This window comes from Physeter macrocephalus, chromosome 9 (genome assembly GCF_002837175.3).
Source record: "Physeter macrocephalus isolate SW-GA chromosome 9, ASM283717v5, whole genome shotgun sequence".
In the NCBI taxonomy this organism is placed as follows: Eukaryota; Metazoa; Chordata; class Mammalia; order Artiodactyla; family Physeteridae; genus Physeter; species Physeter macrocephalus.
In genome coordinates, this window is record NC_041222.1 from 79,327,488 (window position 1) to 79,350,097 (window position 22,610).

General features: G+C 45.0%; 1 protein-coding gene across 1 annotated transcript in view; it reads left to right on the forward strand.

Moving 5' to 3' along the window:
* The window catches only part of DAPK1 (death associated protein kinase 1), a 218,518-nt gene extending 210,709 nt beyond the window's left edge, over positions 1-7,809 (forward strand). The window contains exon 26 of the mRNA XM_024132927.2: positions 5,886-7,809. Within this exon, the coding sequence (XP_023988695.1) occupies positions 5,886-7,118 (1,233 nt within the window). The 3' untranslated portion in view covers positions 7,119-7,809. The remainder of the gene's footprint in view (positions 1-5,885) is intronic.
* Positions 7,810-22,610: the final 14,801 nt, after the last annotated feature.

The following is a 22,610-nucleotide window of genomic DNA, read 5'->3' on the forward strand; positions in this document are numbered from 1 at the left end:
CCATTTACAGTTAAGGTAATTATCGATATGTGTGTTCTTATTACCATTTTCTTAATTGTTTTGGTTTGTTATTGTAGGTGTTTTCCTTTTCTTGTGTTTCCTGCTTAGAGAAGTTCCTTTAGCATTTGTTTTAAAGTTGGTTTGGTTTTGCTGAATTCTCTTACCTTTTGCTTGTCTGTAAAGGTTTTAATTTCTCCGTTGAATCTGAATGAGATCCTTGATGTGTAGAGTAATTTTGTTGTAGGTTTTTCTCTTTCATCACATTAAATATGTCTTGCCACTCCCTCTGGCTTGCAGAGTTTCTGCTGAAAGATCAGCTGTTAACCTTTTGGGGATTCCCTTGTATGTTATTTGTTGTTTTTCCCTTGCTGCTTTTAATATTTTTTCTTTGTATTTAATTTTTGATAGTTTTATTAATATGTGTCTTGGCATGTTTCTCCTTGGATTTATCCTGTATAGGACTCTCTGTGCTTCCTGGACTTGACTGACTATTTCCTTTTTCACATTAGGGAAGTTTTCAACTATAAACTCTTTACATATTTTCTCAGTCCTTTTCTTTTTCTCTTCTTTTTCTGGGACCCCTATAATTCGAATGTTGTTGTGTTTAACGTTGTCCCATTGTCTCTGAGTCTGTCCTCAATTCTTTTCATTTTTTTTCTTTATTCAGCTCTGTGGTAGTTATTTCCAGTATTTTATATTCCAGGTCCCTTATCCGTTCTTCTGCCTCAGTTATTCTGCTATTGATTCCTTCTAGAGAATTTTTAATTTCATTTATTGTGTTGTTCATCATCATTTGTTTGCTCTTTAGTTCTTCTAGGTCCTTGTTAAACGTTTCTTGTATTTTCTACATTCTATTTCCAAGATTTTGGATCATCTTTACTATCATTACTCTGAATTCTTTTTCAGGTAGACTGCCTATTTCCTCCTCATTTGTTTGGTTTGGTGGGTTTTACTTGCTACTTCATCTGCTGCATATTTCTCTGTCTCCTCATTTTGTTTAACTTACTGTGTTTGGGGTTTCCTTTTTGCAGGCTGCAGGTTCATAGTTCCCGTTGTTTCTGGTGAGGTTGGTTCAGTGGCTTGTGTAGGCTTCCTGGTGGAGGGGACTGGTGCCTGTGTTCTGCTGGGTGGGATTGGATCTTGTCTTTCTTGTGGGCAGGGCCACATCCGGTGGTGTGTTTTGGGATGTCTGTGAACTGAGTATGATTTTAGGCAGCCTCTCTGCTAATGGGTGGGGTTGTGTTCCTGTCTTGCTAGTTGTTTGGCATGGGGCATCCAGCACTGGATTTTGCTGGCCATTGGGTGGAGCTGGGTCTTAGCGTTGAGACGGAGATCTCTGAGACAACTTTCACCGATTGATATTACTTGGGGCCAGGAGGTCACTGTTGGTCCAGTGTCCTGAACTTGCCTCCCTCACCTCAGAGGCTCAGGCCTGACACCAGGCCAGAGCACCAAGACCCTGTCAGCTACACGGCTCAGAAGAAAAGGGAGAAAAAAAAGAAAGAATAAAATAATAATAAATTTTAAAAAATAAAAAATTTATTAAATTTAATAATAATAATAATAATACTAAAAATAGAGAAGAGTGCAACCAAACCAATAAACAAATCCAGCAATGACAACAAGTGCTAAATACTAAACTAAGATAAACAAAAAAATCAGAAAGAAATCACTCACAGACAGCAAACCCCAAGTAAATTAATAAGTAATTAAAAAGAGAAAAAAAAGAAAGAAAGAAAGAAGAGAGCAACCAAACGAAAAAACAAATCCACCCATTATAACAAGCACTAAAAAATATAGTAAAAAAAAGGACAGACAGAACCCTAAGACACATGGTAAAAGCAAAGCTATACAGACAAAATCACACAAAGAAGCATACACATACACACTCACAAAAAGAGAAAAAGGAATAAGATATATATATCTATATATTTAAAAAAAGGAAGAGAGCAACCAAATCAATAAATAAATCTACCAATGATAATAAACTCTAAATACTAAACTACAATAAACATAAAACCAAAAACAAATTAGATGCAGAAACTTCGTATTTCCTACTGTTTTTGGTGTCTGCCCCCAGTGGCTAAGGTTGGTTCAGTGGGTTGTGTAGGCTTCCTGGTGGAGGGGGCTAGTCCTTGTGTTCTGGTGGATGAGGCTGGATCTTGTCTTTCTGGTGGGCAGGACCGTGTCCAGTGGTGTGTTTTGGTTAACTGTGACCTTATTACGATGTTAGGCAGTCTCTCTGATGATAGGTGGGTTTGTGTTCCTGTCTTGCTAGTTGTTTGGCATAGGGTGTCCCACACTGGAGCTTGCTGGTCATTGAGTGGAGCTGGATCTTAGTGTTGAGATGGAGATCTCTGGGAGAGCTTTCATTGTTTGATATTACGTGAAGCCGAGAGGTCTCTGTGGACCAATGACGTGAACTCAGCTCTCCCACCTCAGAGGCACAGGCCTGACACCCAGCCCGGAGCACCAAGTCAGCCACATGTCTCAGAAGAAAAGGCACAAAAAAAGAAAGAAAAGAAGGAAGGGAGGGAGGGAGGGAGGGAGGGAGGAAGGAAAATAAAGTTATTAAATTAAATAAATTATTAAAAATTTAAAAAAATTTTAAGTAATATTTTAAAAAAGGAAAGAAAGAAGAGAGCAACCAAAAAATCAAATCCACCAATGATAACAAGCACTAAAAACTATACTAAAAAAGAAAAAGAAAAAAAAATAGATGGAACCCTAGGACACATGGTAAAAGCAAAGCTATACAGACAAAATCACACAAAGAAGCATACACATACACACTCACAAAAAGAGAAAAAGGAATAAGATATATATATCTATATATTTAAAAAAAGGAAGAGAGCAACCAAATCAATAAATAAATCTACCAATGATAATAAACTCTAAATACTAAACTACAATAAACATAAAACCAAAACCAAATTAGATGCAGAAACCAAACCCCAAGTCTACAGTTGCTCCCAAAGTCCACCACCTCAATTTTGGGATGGTTTGTTTTCTATTCAGGTATTCCAGAGATGCAGGGTACATCAAGTTGATTGTGGAGGTTTAATCTGCTGCTCCTGAGGTTGCTGGGAGAGATTTCCCTTTCTCTTCTTTGTTCGCACAGCTCCTGGGGTTCAGCTTTGAATCTGGCCCTGCCTCTGCGTGTAGGTCGCCTGAGGGCGTCTGTTCTTCGCTCAGACTGGCCGGGGTTAAAGTAGCAGCTGATTAGGGGACTCTGGCTCAATCACGCTGTGGGGAGGGAGGGGTACAGAATGCGGGGCGAGCCTGCGGCGGGCAGAGGCCAGCGTGACGTTGCAACAGCCTGCGGTGCACCATGTGTTCTCCCGGGGAAGTTGTCCCTGGATCATGGAACCCTGGCAGCCTCCTGCACAGGCTCCCAGGAGATGAGGTGTGGTTAGTGTCCTGTGCTTGCACACAGGTTTCTTGCTGGCGGCAGCAGCAGCCTTAGCATCTCATGCCCGTCTCTGGTGTCCACACAGATAGCCGCCGCTTGCTCCCATCTCTGGAGCTCGTTTAGGTGGTGCTTTGAATCCCCTCTCCTCGTGCACCCCAAAACAATGGTCTCTTGACTCTTAGGCAGGTCCAGACTTTTTCCCGGACTCCCTCCTGGCTAGCTGTGGCGCACTAGCCCCCTTCAGGCTGTGTTCACTCAGCCAACCCCAGTCCTCTCCCTGGGGTCTGACCTCCGAAGCCCGAGCCTCAGCTCCCAGCCCCCACCCGTCCCGGCGGATGAGCAGACAAGCCTCTCTGGCTGGTGAGTGCTGGTCGACAGCGATCCTCTGCGCGGGAATTTCTCCACTTTGCCCTCTGCACCCCTGTTGCTGCGCTCTCCTCCGTGGCTCCAAAGCTTCCCCCCCCCGCCCACCCCCTGTCTCCGCCAGTGAAGGGGCTTCCCAGTGTGTGGAAACCTTTTGTCCTTCACAGCTCCGTCCCTGAGGTGCAGGTCCCGTCCCTATTCTTTTGTCTCTGTTGATTCTTTTTTCTTTTGCCCTACCCAGGTACGTGGGGAGTTTCTTGCCTTTTGGGAGGTCTGAGGTCTTCTACCAGCGTTTACTAGGTGTTCTGTAGGAGTTGTCCCACGTGTAGATGTATTTCTGATGTATCTGTGGGGAGGAGGATAAGCTCCATGTCTTACTCCTCTGCCATCTTGAAGGTCTCTCCAGCAGTACTTTAAATGATTAAATCCAAGGGTGGGGATAAGCAAGGGATCAAACCTTACCTTGTAATATAGTGCTAGATATAACAATATATATTGTAACCATAATAATAAACTCACTCTTTTTAATACAGTATTCTCTTGCCTTGTGGCATTTGCCAGCAATTTTCTAGCTCATAGTGATTAATCCACATTATTTGACACCACATTCCTCATTGCCCTTGACACTTTAATAAGTAAATGAAGGCAGAATAAAAAAGAAGGGAAATCTAAATCAGGCGGCCCCCATTCTCATTGGCCTCCAGCCCCTCCTCCAGTACTATTCCTGCCCTCTAGTAAGTAATCTAAGGATCTTATTCAGATTTCATCAGTTGTCCTGTCTTTTTTCGGCTCAGGATCCCACACTGCACTCAGTCATCTGTCTCCTTAGTCTCCTCCAATACGGGACAGTTTATCAGTCTGTCTTTTGTGACCCTGAGGAGATAGTTGTGTCTAGGACTGAATTGCGGGCAGTATTCCACCAAATGCCTTATCAAAAATTAAGTAGATACTGCTCTACATTCCAGAAATGTACACTCTAAGTCTCAGTTTTGAACAGAATCACATCTACAGGGCATCTCAAAGATTTAAACCAGACTGTGGGGAGAAAAGTACTTCTGGTGCAAACAGGTCCAGGGTCTCAGCCTCCACGTGAGAATGGAGTCACCTTGGATCACTGTTCTTTGTAGAACTAGCCCAGAATGGGGGGGGAAGGGAGGGAGGGGTAAGTGTTCCGTAAAGGGGAAAATTGCTTCTATTTATTGTCACTTTATTTTTTCTTTCTGACATCTGCTTTTTAAAGAAATGAATGTGACAGGAAAAGCTTAAGTCCCTTTTGGCCACCTCTCGCCACTTTCCTCTCTCCCCACTCCAGGGCCAACCACTGTCATGGTAGCATATCTTTCTAGACCTTTTTTATATGTATGTGTGTTAAAAATTTACCTAACAGTCTAATATTGTAACATTCTGAACTTTTTTGAAAAATTCCAAGCATTCAGAGAATTTGGAAGACTAGTACAATATCTCCTCATATCCTCGACACCTAATTTAACCAGTTGTTTACATTTTGCTACGTTTGCTTTATCTCTTTCTCTTCTATTTATTTATTTGCTTTGCAAACATCGTGACCTTTCACCCCTAAAAACTTTAGCTTGTACCTCCTAAGGAGAAGGACATTCTCCCACATAACCACAATATAATTAATTATCACTTCCTGGAAACATAACATTGATATAATACTATTGTTGAATTTATAGTCCTCATTCAAGTGTTTGCCACTTGTCCCAGTAATTTCATTTATAGCTAATTTTATTCATTTGTGTATTTATTTGGGGATTCAGAATCCAGTCAAAAATCACCCATTGCATTTGGCTACCTTCTCTCTCTCTCTCTCTCTCTCTCTCTCTCTCTCTCTCTCTCTGTCTGTCTTTTATTACATTGACCTTTTATAAGGGTCAAAGGTAGTCTTTTCAGAATCTCCCTTATGACACTGCCAAGCTGGTTTTTTGGCTCAGTATTGATTTTTGAGATCTGTCCATATGAATGTGCTGAGCCATTCCTTACAATATCTGCACAGATTTCATCCCCGCTCAGGCCATTTAGTGCTCTCAGCAGCTGAAGCAGCTGGCCATTTATGTTCCTATGTGTGACTTTCCGTTGTCCCCTCTGGCAGATCAACATCATGCAGAGTGAAACCGTCCAGGACGTGCTGCTCCTAGACCCCCGCTGGCTCTGCACCAACGTTCTGGGGAAGCTGCTCTCCGTCGAGACCCCACGGGCCCTGCACCATTACCGGGGCCGCTACACCATGGAGGACGTCCAGCGCCTGGTGCCCGACAGCGACGTGGAGGAGCTGCTGCAGATTCTAGATGCCATGGATATCTGCGCCCGGGACCTGAGCAGCGGTGCCATGGTGGACATCCCCGCCCTGATCAAGACTGACAACCTGCACCGGTCCTGGACGGATGAGGAGGACGAGGTGCGGGTCTACGGCGGCGTGCGCATCGTCCCCGTGGAGCACCTCACGCCCTTCCCGTGCGGCATCTTTCACAAGGTGCAGGTGAACCTGTGCAGGTGGATCCACCAGCAGAGCGCGGAGGGAGACGCGGACATCCGCCTGTGGGTGAACGGCTGCAAGATTGCCAACCGCGGGGCCGAGCTGCTGGTGCTCCTGGTCAACCACGGCCAGGGCATCGAGGTCCAGGTGCGCGGTCTGGAGACGGAAAAGATCAAGTGCTGCCTCCTGCTGGACTCGGTGTGCAGCACCATCGAGAACGTCATGGCCACCACGTTGCCCGGGCTGCTGACGGTGAAGCACTACCTGAGCCCCCAGCAGCTGAGAGAGCACCACGAGCCCGTCATGATCTACCAGCCGCGAGACTTCTTCCGGGCACAGACCCTCAAGGAGACCTCGCTGACTAACACCATGGGCGGGTACAAGGAGAGCTTCAGCAGTATCATGTGCTTCGGCTGTCATGACGTCTATTTGCAGGCCAGCCTGGGCATGGACATCCATGCGTCAGATCTGAACCTCCTGACCCGGAGGAAACTCAGTCGCCTGCTGGACCCACCCGATCCCATGGGGAAGGACTGGTGCCTTCTCGCCATGAACTTGGGTCTCCCCGACCTTGTGGCAAAGTACAACACCAATAACGGGTCTCCCAAGGAGTTCCTCCCGAGCCCGGTCCACGCCCTGCTCCGGGAATGGACCTCCTACCCCGAGAGCACGGTCGGCATCCTCATGTCCAAACTGAGGGAGCTGGGGCGCCGGGATGCGGCGGACTTCCTACTGAAGGCATCCTCTGTGTTCAAAATCAACCTCGACGGCAACGGCCAGGAGGCCTACGCCTCAAGCTGCAACAGTGGCACATCTTATAATTCCATTAGCTCGGTCGTGTCCCGGTGAGGGCAGCCTTTGGCTTGGGCAGGGTCTCTTCCAACTGCAGAGGCAAGGGGGACACAGCCCACCTTTCCCACTGGAGATTCTGGCGCGTCCCTTCCTACGCCCACATCCTGAAGGACGCCACCCTCCCTTCCGCTTCACCTATTTCTCTGCTACTACCTCCCTCCTCTCACACACGGCGTTGTGTGTGAATGGTCTTTCTAGTTTAAGAGCAGACCCTATCCCTTCCTTTGGCCATTTGAAAAGCTAGCCTCCCTCCATCTCTCACCCTCTAGTACCTTGCTTCTTACTGATAATTTTACTGGAATTCCTAACTTTTCAATGAAATTTTTTTAAACTATTATATTGATTGTCCTTTTTAAAAAAAAAACTGCACATTTATCCAAAATGTGTATTTCTTATACTTTTTTCTTTGTTATACCATGTCCTCAGCTTATCTCTTTTATATTTGTAGGAAAAACTCCCATATAAGGAATCCCACTGTATGATTTATAAACAGACAATATGTGAGTGCCTTTTGCAGAAGAGGGTGTGTTTGAAATCATCCAAGTCAGCCCGGAGCTGTCGCGAAAGAAACGCTCCCTCTCTGTCTCTTGCTGTATGCTGATCATCGCCAGAGGTGCTTCACCCGAGGTTTTTTTGGTCTTTTTTTTTTTTTTTTTTTTTTTTTTTTGGCAATTTTTGTGTTTCCTTTGACAAGGAAAGGGGAGAAAGAAACCTCCTCTAGAGCAATTTCATGGCCAGTGTTGTTGCTACGATAAGACATGTTTGTGTTTGCTTTTGTTTCAACGTCAGTGTGAACATCCACGTGGAACCTGCAGACTGTCACGCTTCATCATCCCCTGTCATCTCAGGTAGAAGGCTGACACTGTTGTAGGGAGCCAAGACTGTGTGAGAATTCAGAAGACCCCCGACTCATGATTTGTGGCAGTTTGTGGTCATTTGTGCATAGCAGATGGTTCTCCACATTTAGATCCTGGTTTGATAACTTCCTGTACTTGAAGTCTCAAAAAGAAAATAAAGGAAGCAAGTTTTCTTGCAGTGATTTTAAATGTGATAGAGTTTTAAATCGAAATAAGGGAACATGTCCTAATTCTTCTGTCCTGAGAAGCATGTAATTTTAATGTTATATCATATGTATATATATATATGCAGTATGTATATACATATATATTAATACAGGTATTTTTACTTAATCTATAAGATGTAGTTAAAAAGGTTTTCTTTTCTTTTTAGTTCTTTTTTTTCTTTTCCTTTTTTTTTTTTTTAATAAATAAACTGTTGCTTGTTGCATTAGTTTGTTGGTGTTTAATTCAAAAGGGATTCTTTTTCTTTGTTTTGTTTTCATTTGCCAGTACCCCACCTCGTGGGACAAACCAGTCCAGAAAGTGATTAAACCTAAACTCTCAGGGGTGGAAATCAACCCAATTTATTAGGTGCTTAATTATTACTAAAGTTGGGAATGGTGTGGGGAAGCAGAAAGAGCTCAGGTGATTTCACATGTATTTCTTTTTAATTTTTTTTTATTTTTATTTTTATTTATTTTTGGCTGCATTGGGTCTTTGTTGCTTAGTGCAGGCTTTCTCTAGTTGCAGCAAGCGGGGGCTACTCTTCGTTGCGGTACGCAGGCTTCTCATCGCGGTGGCTTCTCTTGTTGCAGAGCACGGGCTCTAGGTATGCGGGCTTCAGTAGTTGTGTCACACAGGCTTCAGTAGTTGTGGCGCGCAGGCTCTAGAGCGCAGACTCAGTAGTTGTAGCGCACGAGCTTAGTTGCTCCGCGGCATGTGGGATCTTCCCAGACCAGGGCTCGAACCCGTGTCCCCTGCATTGGCAGGAGGATTCTTAACCTCTGCACCACCAAGGAAGCCCCTCACGTGTATTTTTGCTTTAAAGAAAAGAAGCCCCTTCCATTTTCCTTGGGTGAACCCCCAAACCAAATTGGATCATTCAGGCTCAGCAATGGGGGACAGAGGAAGCTTTCTACTCCTATACAAAGGTGTAGGGAGCTCCTGCGGAACAAGAGAAAACTTGCTACAAAAGATACATACCTTCCCGCCCATCTTTACTTAGAGACCACACTGCTGCAGACCATCAACTAGAAACCCTAGTTTTGACCTGCATGGTAGCTATAAGTGACAAAAGCTCTAATGACAAAACCCATTTTTAGTAAAATCTCAAGACTGGTTTAAAAAAAAAATGGACAAAGAAAAAAGATTGGAAGGAAAAAGACTACAATGATGTGGGGTGATTTTCTCTACGGTTGTGGGAGTAGAATTCATTTCTGTTTTGCCTCAATGGTCCGTAATAAACATGATTTACTTTTATAAGGAGAAAAGAAATATTAATGGAGTAAAATTAAAAGCTACACGTAAATATGCGTCAAAAGGATGACACTGAAATTGAAGTCGTGATTGCCTTAGACGAGTAGAACTTCCTTTTCGTGAGTTAACTCCCTCCCGAACGTCAACTTCATCTCTCCTGCTTCAAAAGTGCTTCATATCGCAGGATCTGGCACCAAGATCTAGGACCCAGGAGGCAGTAAGTAAAATCCCAAGAAGGATTCTGACTGCTCCAGTCTGGGTCATGGAGCCATCCCAGTGGTTGGGAGAGAGAGAGTCACAAGATTGGCCTGGCCCTGGGGACCCTAGGACAGTGTTGGGAAAGGAGCAGTTTCCCCCAAGAAGGGAGTTCTGTTAACAGGAGAAAGGGGGAGAGGGAGGATGCTGTGCAAATGAAGCAGAGGACTGCAGGAGTCTTTAGACTTTTGTTTTAAGCAGGTGCCTGTCCATAAGGTTATGGGGCCACCTAAGCTCCTGAAATGTTGAAGCCATACTTCGGAATCATCACTACACAAATTTGAAGAGTTTAAGGTCCACTGAGCTCACTGCCCTGCCCTGGGAAATGCTGTGGGGTCATTCCAGGCGGCATCTCGGAGTCTTCAGTGCCATGAACTCTGGTTAGGCTGAAACTGCCTGGCAAAGCCCCAGCATGGGTAGCTGGCTCTGCCTCCTGCAGAAGGGGAGAAACCAGGCCATACATAGCTCACTTCCTGCAGCCACAGCGGGAATCAAAAGGTACAGGTTCTTAGGAGCCAGAAGCAGCCCTTCATGGACCCTTTTTCTTAGAGTTGCTGTAAAATGCACTCGGGCAACATGTTCCTCATCCCCTGGGAGCTGTGGCTCCCCTGGGGTGCCTGAGGTTCCCCTATGGACAAGAGCATCCCAGGGACCCAAAGCCTCCCTGGCACGGGCTGGAGGGCACTTCTGAGAGTTCTAATTGTTTCCAGAATCTGGATCCCACACCTTTGGAAAGGAATCAGAACTCTGAGTGGTCTTTTTTGCAGAAAGGGGTTTACAATTTAAACTACAGGATTTCCTGAAACCATAAAACTACATTTGGCCCTATCAGTGTCCAGAGTCTACACCAGTCTTACCAAACCCTGATGGTGTGACCCCAGAAAAGCCACTCCAAAATGAAAGGCTGGGCCTGGCTATTCCTGCCTCAACAGCAGCTAGATGCCATCCAGGCTGTAAAACCGAAGGGTAGATCTGAGCTGAAAAGCTTCATTAAGAGTAAAAGGATAGTTGCAGTTTTGCAACGTGAAAAAAGTTCTGGAGGTGGATAGTGGTGATGGTTGCACACCAATGTCAATGTATTTACTGCCACTGCACTATGCAGTTACAAGTGGTTAAAATGATAAAAAATTATGTTATATTTATTTTAGCACAATTTTTTAAGAACAAGAGAAAAAAGATAAAGCTGGAACCGAAAAATATCCAGGTAACAGTAAAGCTTGCTGAGTACAGGACTACCCATGTGTTCAGAGCAGCCCAGCAAAGCCTGTGCCCCCCACTATTGGGAAGGGGGGATTAAAAAAATGAAAGATTGCTTTTAAGAAGATTTGATATTTTTTATTTTAAAAAAACCTGTAAAATGGTTATCATGGGAGGAAGAAGTGAGAATTTTGTTTGGCTTCTTTTCTCCTTTTGTTTATTGTTCAGTGTTTTGGGTTTTTTTGTTTGTTTTTCAGTTCGAATTCATACCTGGGATGGCACCAATAGTCTTTTAAGGAGTTTGGATTCTTTTTTCTTTTTTTTTTTTTGGCTATGTTGGGTCTTTGTTGCTGTGCGTGGGCTTTCTCTAGTTGCAGCGAGCAGGGGCTACTCTTTGTTGCGTGCGTGGGCTTCTCACCGTGGTGGCTTCTCTTATTGCAGAGCACGGGCTCTAGGCGCGTGGGCTTCGGTAGTTGTGGCTCACAGGCTCAGTAGTTGTGGCTCATGGGCTCAGTAGTTGTGGCTCGCAGGCTCAGTAGTTGTGGCTCATGGGCTCTAGAGTGCGGTCTCAGTAGCTGTGGCACACAGGCTTAGTTGCTCCGTGGCATGTGGGATCTTCCCGGACCAGCGCTCGAACCCATGTCCCCTGCATTGGCAGGCGGATTCTTAACCACTGTGCCACCAGGGAAGCCCCAGGACTTTGGATTCTTGACGACTTAGGCCACACCATTTATGAGGGTAACATGCTCTGATTCATCATTCCCCAGACGTTTGCTGAGCACTTATTGCCTATCATGGGCGCCAGCTCCAGGCTCACAGCAGGGACACAGAGCTTGGTGGGCTGGCGCCTGCTCCCCTAACCAGGCTTGGGGACTGTCCGAGGAATTCGACTGTCCGAGGAATTTGCTCTCAGGGGGCTATTTTCAGGGACTGTGACTGTGCTTTGGGTGGCCACCTGAGGTTGAGGTCACTTTTATCACTGCAACCAAAGGTCACATGCTGGTGAGAGGACTCAGTAGCTGCCAGGCAGGGGCCACGTCAGGGACAGAAACTTCTGTCCCCACTGAACGCCTGGTCAGGGAGATGCCCCTGAAAGGGGACTGAAGGAGTAGTCAGCCCCCTTCCATCTGCATCTCTGGAATTGTGTGTGGCGGAGCAGGAAATGACCCCAGGAAACGGCGGCTAGTCCTGGCTGAAACACCCAGCCTCGGAAGGTTGCCCGTGACTCTTGTTCACGAGGCAATTCTTTGACCAGAAGAATCAAAGAAGTGCGTGGGAGTGGGGAGGAGGGGCAGGAAAGACGCTTCACAGGTACCTACAGTAGAGGCTTCCCTGGGATCGGACTCTGATGCCCATCACTCTAGGGGCTGACGCTTGGTGAGGGTGGCCTGGCCAGGCACCAAAGGCTGTGACTCCAGCCTGTGGGGTTCCTGTCAGCAGTACAGCAAAAGGACCGGGACAAGCCCCTGGTGAATAATGTGTCTCGTCCCATCGAAATCACAGAATTTTACAATGAAAAGAGATCTTACAGATGGTGTGATTCAACCACACTCTTTGGAGGCTGGAAGGAAAGCGTTTAAGAGATTTAGACCAAGCAGCACAGTTCAATTATTAACACTTTAGACTAAATGTCAGGCCCTCTGACCACAACTGGGGCCCTTTATACTCCTAAATACTGCTAAGTATTTATATTGTAATGTAATGGGTGTGTTGTGAGTGCATGTGTATGTGTGTATACTGTGTGTGTGTGCACAAGTGTATTGCCTAAGTATATGTGTATGTGTGTGGCGCGTGCATGTGCCCACGCATACATGTAACTGTATGTGCACGTGCGTAAGTGTATATGTGTATATACATGTATACGTTTGTGTATGAGTGTATGCATGTGTGTATATAAGTGTGTGTGTGTGTGTTTGTGTGTGATGTGTGTATTGTGTATAAGTGTATGTATGCATATGTGATGCATGAGGTGAGGGATTCCCTGGCCATAAAGACTTGTTCTTCTGGCCAAGAGCCTGGATTGCCACTGATTCAGCCATGAGTGCCCATTTTCCACAGCCGGGGTGACAGAGCATCACGAGAATTTTCTTTCCCCCCACTCCATGCCATCCTCCAGTGCGAGCCCTATGGGGTTCTGCACAGCCCTCAGGTTACATCACAGCCAGTGTCAGTGATGACCTTCCTGTCTTCCGAGAAAGGGAAGGCCAGTCACCCTAGAGGGAGGCCAGGGCTGTTTCCTCTAAATCATGTGATTCTGTGACCAATACTCGCATGGGAAAGAGAAGCCAGGCATTTATTACTGACAGTCCATGCTCCCACCTCTGTGCTGAAAGGCAGCAAACCAAGGTCCTTCCATGCCAGCCCTCCCTGGGGCTCAACAGTGCCCCTTTGGCTTTCGGAGCAATTGCAACGCAATGAAAGTTTTTTTTTCCTTTCACCTTTTTCCTAGACATACAATATTTTAATGGAACTGAAATCATACAAAATGTACAATTTTATATGCTGCTTTTTTAAAAATTGAAGTATACTGACGTATAATATCCTATTAGTTTCTGGTGTACTTGCTTTTTTTTTTTAATGTAACATGACAGCTCTTTTTCAATGTTACTAGAAGCTCTTCAGAAACATTAGTTTTAATGGCTTATAATACTCTAATAGTGTTGTCATATCCCGATTGAACTAACTGTTCCTTACCATGAAATACTCAAACATTTTCCCCCATTATAAATAAAATTGCGATAAACATCTTTTTGCACTTTTTTCCCCCTACATTTTGGATTAGACATGAAACATTTGGGGGTGGGGGTGGGGTGTGGTCACATGACAATTAAAATTACAAGGACAGAAGCATTTATTGCTGACCAAAAAATTGCATTTGTGTTGCTCTGTTTTCTGGGAAAATAGAAATCTAATGTCTAGATTTCTATTTTCCCAGAAAAACGTTATTTTGTCTCCTAACCTTATGATGCTTTCTTACTACATTTTTTGCTGCTTATAACAGCTTTTATAATATCTTCTTTTAGCAAGAATGGAAAGAAAATTCAATCTTTCCACCATCATGAGAGACGAAAATGATTAGTTAATAATTATAGTTATTGATTGTTTAGAAAACTGTCAGCTTCAAAACTCATTTTTAGTAATGCCATATAAATTTTGAGAATTGTTTTCAAATCTGGGGAACTTCTATCAAGTATATATAATATATATATACACATATGAACTGTAGGATTTTCTGACATGTTGAGTTTTCTCATTTAGTAACTTATTTTATATGTTCGTGCAGTTGTAAACACTCATTAACCAGTTGTCATGGTGGACATCCTTCTCCGTCTGGTTTGATGTCCTGCGTTTCTGTGCAGGCTTCTGTCAGTGGGGAGGCACTTCCTGGTGCTCTGGTCTCTTCTATTTTTGTGGTCCCCCTGCCATCCCGCTCAGGGGTCCCAGTTCTCCAGCCAACAGACATTGCTGACCCTGGGAGCCAGCCGTCCAGCTGGGTCCCTATCCAGCATATTGGGAAACTACTGGACGAACTTATCAGTCAAAACAGGCTGTAGACAGTGAAGATCCCCACTAAAGACCCTTTCGTGCAGAGAACACCCAGCCCCAGGGCAAAAATGCAAATCTGGTTATTTTGTACAAGGTTCCAATTTGTGAATTTAGCTGACTGCTTTCGCCTCATGACATTTTACTTATCTTTCCATAAACTGGACAAAGGCAGACTTGATTTGATTCTCAATCATCATTTTGGCAAGAATGCCATCCTGAAAATGAGAAATGAAAGTGAATTTTACTTCTCTCTGTCCCCAAAAGCTATAGCCTGAAGCTGTTTTCCCATAATAAGTAGCTTTTCGTTTTACTGACTCTTGAACCCTGAGACACATTACTGTGTCAGTGGTTCCACTTTGAGAATTTCATGCACTAGTAAAATGTCATGAAGGTCATGGGGGCCTGACACTTTGTTTTGCAAAGTAAGACCACTTAGAAACAGCAACAGCTACCAAATGATGTCATCAGTCATCGCAAAAAAAGTTTTTAAACATTGTAATGTCAAAAAAAAGAAAAGAAAAGAAGGTAAGTTAGTCCTAGAACAAAGGACATTTCTTTCAATTGAATAATCTAATCTTAGGGGAAAAAAAATCAGCCAGTGGTCCTTATTTTCTCCATGTCACAAGACTAGTGACCAGTTGGTCATGCACAGTGCGGCTTTAAAGTCTGTTGTTTTGTTTGTCCAGAAGCCTTTGCTCTTTGCTATGTATAGAAGTGCAGGGAGAGCTCCACAGGACCCTTCTTGTGAAATATTTCAAGGCCATGTTGATTCCATCCCCTGAAAACTATAAAACTCACCTACTGTTCTCCAGGCAAGGCCAGGCTTTAGGAAGCATGGAAATTCTGGCTGCTCTGGAAAGAAGGTCACAGGATCTCAGCATTAGGAGAAACCTGGAAGTCAGGCGGTTTGGCCAGGGCATGACCCGCCGACCAGGAATGGCAAGGGTCAGTCGGTCTGTGCTCCAACAGCCCCAGGGCTGGAGAATTACAAAAGCAGATTTTGATTCATAAGTGCACTGACACTTGCCATCCTTGTTCTGTCTTCCAGGTTACATAGAAAACTTGATTGTCATCCAAAATAGCCACTTAAACATTTTTTGTTATCGCGCTGCTTGCTGATTTTTCTGTGTCGTGGAAGATAAGAGGGTCTGGAGTCAGGACATCGGAGGTGGCCACCCAGCTTCTCAGGACGCGTTGGGATTTGGAAGGACATTTTACCTTTCTCTATAATAAAAATCTCCAGATTTTTATTGAACACCAGGAGCTCAAAAGTCCTATTTTGGAAGTTAAAGCCTGAACATTTGTCTCTTTTTCTTTTCATTTCTCCTTGAATAATCCTAACACTTCCCAAGGAATGGAAACTGCAGGGTGAATCAAGGGAGGGTTGCATATGAGACGGTCAGCAGGAAATAAACATTATCATTTCAAAATACTATTCTCATCATATCTGAAATTAAGGGACTGGGAGGAAAGAGGATTGAGGAGTCAGCATTTAGTGAGTACGGGGTTTCAGTTGGAGATGATGAAAAATTTCTGGTAATGGACGGTGGTAGTGAAGGTTACACTACACTGTGAATGTACTAAAATCAAAACTGGTTCAAATGGTAAATTTTGTTATGGATATTTTACCACAATAAAGAAAATTACGCTTGCTTCCCTGTGAGCAGGTGAGTAAAGGAAGATCTCTTGCTCCATCTTGTCAAGAGAACGAGAAAGAAGTTGGGAACAACGGTGGTGGCTGCTCTTAGGAGGGCAGTGGTGAGTGCCTGGGAGATGGGTAGAAGTAGTGAAACCGAGCGAGAGCCTGTGGGCTTGCCGGGCACGGAGACCCTTTTGTCCCATTTCTTGCAGGCAAGACTTCAGCCTCCATGACTTTCCCTGAGTTCCAAAGGGCAGATTTGAACAGTTGCTCATCAAGGGAGGAGCAACCAAGAAACAACCTGAGATGAGATTAAGGAGGGCAGGCCCTGCTCACACCCTAGTCTTATCAGAGAGCCAGCCTTGAACCACTGTTATATAACACTCATCAAATCCTCCCAGGGTGGGACATATACCTAGTTTTTTGAGGCAAGAGTCTGCTGTGTCCCCCTTTGCCTGGAAAAGCAATAAAGCTATCCTTTCCTACTTCACCCAAACACCCAAAACTCCGTCTCCAAGATTTGACTGGGCACCGGTGTACAGAGAGGCCGAGCTTTCGGTAACCATAGCAAGACACGTCCGGCTACAGGTACTATAGTTTAAGTATTACTATGGTTTAAGTATGACAGACCAGCCTTGACTTTCTGCCTGCCTGAACTATCTTCGCTTGTGAGCTCTGAGCAAGCAGGGGTAGAGCACTCTCTGTATCTTACACACAGCAGCCTGTTACCCACCCAGTCCCTGCAAACAGTATTGTACTTTGAGGACTGCTCCAAGCTGCTGTGGGGGCCACATTTCAACTGCATTCAGCTCAAGCCGTGTGCTCATGGGCCCGTGGCTCTCCGCCTGTATAGGGGATCACTGGCACGAGGCCCTGGCCATTCTAAAAATAGCGTTTGACACAGCCTGGGCTGGATTTCTGCCCCAGACTGTTTAGATCCCTCTGAGTTCATTGAACACTCTGTGATGCAGATCATGGGGCACCAACCAAGAACGGTTCCCTTTTTGCAACAGGAACGTATAGAACTCAGGGCAGAGCAGAGTGGAGTGTGGGAAGGGAGTTCACCTGCCAGAAAGCATGAACCCAAAGCTGATATGCGTCAACAGTGTCCTAACCCGTTAGAGAGGCTGCCATGTTCTTTTTTATGTTTGTCAAACTTCATCCTTGTTAGTGTCTGAGTAGGACTGGAAGTTAAGTTGTGTCCACTGGAATTGTAGGACTAGCCTCAGGAGAAACTGGAAACTTGAATTCTCCAGATTTCATCCACCCTCTGCACTTCCTTCCATTTTCTGGGAAATAATTACCCCCTTTCAGATTCATCCATGAATGTAACCCTGCCGTTGGACCTAGTTACTCTCCCACACTGTCAAGGACTATCATATTCCTTTATTCTTAAATCTGGCTTGGACCCCGCCTATGCAAAATCTACTCTCTTTCATTCTTCATGGAGCCACTCCTCCTCCCCAAGTTTGTGCCAAGGGCCTGGGGTCTCATGGGCAGTCTATTTTGCCAGCCTTGGTCGTTGCAAGATGTGTGACCTGCCCCCTTCATGCCAAGCCAGCACATGGGAACCTTGTAGAGCCCACCCTCTCTAGGATCAGCCTAGATAGGATTTCCCCTTAAGTTAGAGGAGAGTCACAGAGCACAGGAAGCCCTTTCAAGAAATGTTTCAATGGAGACAGTGGCAGAGGGTGAGGGACTGTATCTAGAACGACCTGGTGTAGGGCACTGGGAAGGATGTGGGCTCTTGGGTGCTGTTCCCCTGGACTGTGAGAAAGGTCATATAAGCATAAAGCATTAACTATTGTCCTCTTGTAGTTCTCTTGAATGATCTTTAATGACCACCAACCTTCAATCTGGGTCTGAGACAGTCCTGTGGTGCTGCATGCTGGCTTGTCTGGGGTTACACTGCCTGTCAGCTGAGGAAGTGCCCAGACGTCTCCAAGCCTCAGTTTATTCTTCTGTAAAATGGGGACAAGGGTTATTACGGTGAGCAGATGCCATAACTCAAAACAGAGTGTGCATGAGTAAACAATACATTCCGAGTGTCAAGAAGCCAGTGGGATTTTGGATGCATTTTTTTTTCCCATTTGGCTTCTTTGTACTTGCTAAGTTTTTCATAATGATCACTTGTTTTATTGGTTTTTTAACTAAAAAAAATAGTAAGAAGGAACAGAAGAGATTGCTGGGAGGACAATGGCCAAGGTCCCTCTGAGAATCCTTGAAAATAGTCACTACCAAGTTCCTCAGTGAAAGTGCTAATGGGAGGAAAACAAACCAGGATGGGCTTAGCGTCCCTTCCCCAGGAACACGATATAAGGAAATTACTGCTCCCAAACCAGGTACCTGGTTTGTTTCATTGTTCCACTTGGTAATGAAGCATTCACATACTTTATACTTTTACAACAAACTAATGCTTTTTCATTAGGTTATGAGTAAGTCAGGACCTAGAGGCTGAAACTTTAAGGCAACGGTTTGCTCATGTCATCTGGCAAGTCCAGTTGGCCAGGATAAATTGAATCGGCCCACTAGAAGTCAAGAAAGTCATTTTTTAAAAAATATTTATTTGTTTGGTTGTGCTGGGTCTTAGTTGTGGCAGGCGGGCTCCTTAGTTGTGGCATGTGAACTCTTAGTTGCGGCATGCATGTGGCATCCATTTCCCGGACCAGAGATCGAACCCGGGCCCCCCACATTGGGAGCGCAGAGTCTTAACCACAGCTCCATCAGGGAAGTCCCAAGAAAGTCTTTTCTTTTTTTTTTTTTTTTTTTTTTGCAGTACGCGGGCCTCTCACTGCTGTGGCCTCTCCCGTTGCGGAGCACAGGCTCCGGATGTGCAGACTCAGCGGCCATGGCTCGCGGGCCCAGCCGCTCCGCGGCATGTGGGATCTTCCTGGACCAGGGCACGAACCTGTGTCCCCTGCATCGGCAGGCATACTCTCAACCACTGCACCACCAGGGAAACCCAGAAAGTCATTTTTTATTAGCTTATTATTTTATGAGAATGTTCAAGAGAAGAGGGAGAAGAACAGCAGCTTCGCAGATGGAGCACTGGTCATCCAGGTTCACCGAGGCAAGGTCTGGACTCAGCATTGCATTTTACCAGAGATTCTACCCACAGTTGACCTATGTCAGTGCATCCTGCGTATAGGGAGCTCAACGACCAAGGAAAAGCAGTGATGATGGAAGCTGGTCTGGTTGAGAAACTCCAAGGGCACAATGGTTCTTTAGCTTCAAGTCAAATCACAAGAACAGAGCACAGGGGAGTCAACCTGTTGAGGTGGCTCCAGGTGAGTGTTTGTGTGTCCCTAATCTTCTGTTCATCTCTACTGTGTCCTAAGACCTCAGGTACCTGGCCCTCCCTAGACCTCAAGGCCTCATCACATGTCCTATTATTTTTCTGCATTGTCTGGCAATTCTAAAATCTTCAGTGATATATCTCAAGGTAAGACCCCAACAGGGGTACTTTGATGATATAAGGGCATTCTTAAATTCCAAAACATCCCTAAGAATAATAACAGTAGCTATATGCTAAGCGCTATGTAACTTATCCTCTATAATCTTTACAATACCCCCCAGAGGTGGGCATGTTTCATCATCCCCCTTTGACAGATGAGAAAATGGAAGTTCTGCAAGGTGAAGTGTCTTGCCCAAGGTTACATAGCTGTTAAGAGACAGAACTAAGATTTGAACCCAGAACTATTTGATTCCAAAATCAGCGGCTTTAATTACTACATTATTAGTTTATTTGACGATCGTCTCTCTTTGCCTACCAACCATTGTGTTTAACCCTCAGCTGAGGTATGGTAGGTAGATCCTAAATAAATATTTGTTGAATGAGAGAATGCTGTCTCCCCTCAAAATCTCAGGAACAGAGGCCTAAACGGTGGAATGGCAGGTCACTGTTTATTTCATAGTTCACTGAAATATCAGGGCCAGGGATTTCCCTGGTGGCGCAGTGGTTAAGAATCTTCCTGCCAATGCAGGGACACAGGCTCGAGCCCTGGCCCAGGAAGATCCCACGTGCCACGGAGCAACTAAGCCTGTGCGCCACAACTACGGAAGCCCCCGGACCTAGACCCTGTGCTCCACAACAAGAGAAGCCACCGCAATGAGAAGCCCACGCACCGCAATGAAGAGTAGCCCCTGCTCACCGCAACCAGAGAAAGCCAGAGCACAGCAACAAAGACCCAACGCAGCCAAAAGTAAATAAATACATTTATAAAAATTTTATTTTAAAAAAATATATATATATCAGGGCCAGTTGCTTTGGCCCCTAAGAAGTCCAGCCAACTTTGGGGCTTCTTGGCACAGAAGCAGGAATTTCTTGTTGCATTGCAGAAACACTTCACATCAAGACTTTTGTAGAATTTCTTCTTTTCTTTTTTGAATATTCCACATGCTAGGTCAATCAGCTCAAGCTGTTAGAAAGCTGGAAAATCTGAATTAAGTAGCAAACATGAATAAAACATTTTTCAGGAAGGGAAAACTAAATCGAGCCTCACATGGGAAACTCTTTGCCCCAAATATCAGTCTCTTAAAATATGGCTACCATTGTTTTTCCTACAGAAAACTAAAGTCACTTCTGCAGACTCCTCATTTTCAGTGACATAAAATGACTTCTTCCTGATACACCTCAATAACCAGTCTTGCTCACCTCTTCTCTTTGATTTGGGCCTTTCTCTTAAGTCTAGAAAGGCGATCTGAACACTGCCCTTTCTATCTACATTCCTGCCCTCAGCCTCCTGCCCACTTGCCTTCACCCCTCTGTCCGTCTAGCACATTTTCCCCAGGGACACTCTGGCCCACACGCAGCAAATGTCTCCACCACTGCCCGTCTCTTTCTCCTGAATGCCTTCCCTGTGTTTCTTGAAACTATGGACTTATTTTGAATGCTCATTACTAAGCTGTTTCTCAAAATAAGACCCAGGATTCTAGATAGTACCTGTGGTCGGGTTTCCAGGGAAGGCAAGCTGCTTCCCATCTCCCAGGAGCACTTTGCTATGGAAGACAGTGTCTATGGAGCATCAAGGCCACTTGGGGTCTTTTAAAGACATTCAGGAAAAGGAGTTGCTAAGTCTGACTTTCAGAAGGGAAGAATTCAATGTCATCCACGGATCACTGATGAGCTTCTAGAAAGTTTTCTGAAGGTTTCTTTCAGCCACTCAGGATGGAACACCTGAATCCCTAGAGGGCATAAATGAGAGCAGCCAGGCGAGAATGCAGCCGGAAGTGGGAAGCCCTGCAGTGGCCCTGCACTCTTTGTGGCAGCCCGAGGAGGCCCCAGCCTAGCACAGGAGGCAACACGAGCAGCAGGGCCCGGCTCAGCAGACCCCTGTCACAGGAGAGAGGACTTGATCATCCTCCCACAGCGCAGAGTTGTTACAAATCTTAAATTAGAATTACAAGGTGCATTCCTGCCCCTTACTCCCCTCGACAGTCCACAAATAGAAACCCTGAGTGGTGTTAGCTTGTCCTGAAACTTGTCAAAGGTTTTCCTCGGATTTCAACGTTTACTGAAAATGCTAGCACATTCCCCAACTGATGGGGGCTTATTCAATTCACTCGAGAGCATTACTACTGCTTCCTCCGTAAGGGAGTGCAGGGCCTGTGTCAATGAGACCACATTTAAAAGGTAACTAAAGGGATTAGATGGGGCATGATGGCGTGGTGAGTGTCCCAGTGACAGTTTTAGGCAAACTGGGTCTAGCCACGTGGGTTTCAGTTCCTCTGTCTGAACAAGGAAAGCCCTGCCAAACTTGGGAATGGGTATTCATCAGGACCTCCTGCCAAGGCTGTCCAATCACCAGAATAGTTCTGAGTGCAGATGATGACACCAGCATTCCAGTTAAGAAGAGTTTGCTGCTATGGCGCCATGTTGTTGCTGGCAGTTTCTGCTACAAGCAACCCCTCTGCATGAGGGACATCTTATCCGAAGCAGGCCGAAACCAAGGTTATAAGAAATGAAGAATGCCACTTTTACTTCATAAAAGCACAAATTCAAGTGTCATAGTTAAATTGTATTCTATGTTCTGACTGGTTCTCCAGGACAGGAATGCATACAAAAGTTGAAGAATCACCAGAATATGTTGGTGCAGCTATTTAGGTTTGGAAAGCTACTCTCTGATAGGATCATGATTTCCTATTCATTGCTCATATATCAAAGGGATGTAAATATACATTATCCAGCCCATTTTCCCCAAATATATGTGAAAGAGGGAGGGGGTATATTAATTCCATTTTACAGAGCACAAAAAATGAGGCATGAGAACTGTTCCCATATATTTCCCATATGGGAGAATCTAGTTTTCATTTTATTTTAATTGAGGTATACTTTTTTTAAAAAATAAATTTATTTATTTTATTTATTTATTTTTGGCTGCATTGGGTCTTCATTGCTGTACACAGGCTTTAGTAGTTGTGGCGCGCGGGCTCAGTAGTTGTGGTTCGCGGGCTCTAGAGTCCAGGCTCAGTAGTTGTGGCGCATCGGCTTAGTTGCTCCACAGCATGTGGTATCTTCCCAGACCAGGGCTCGAACCC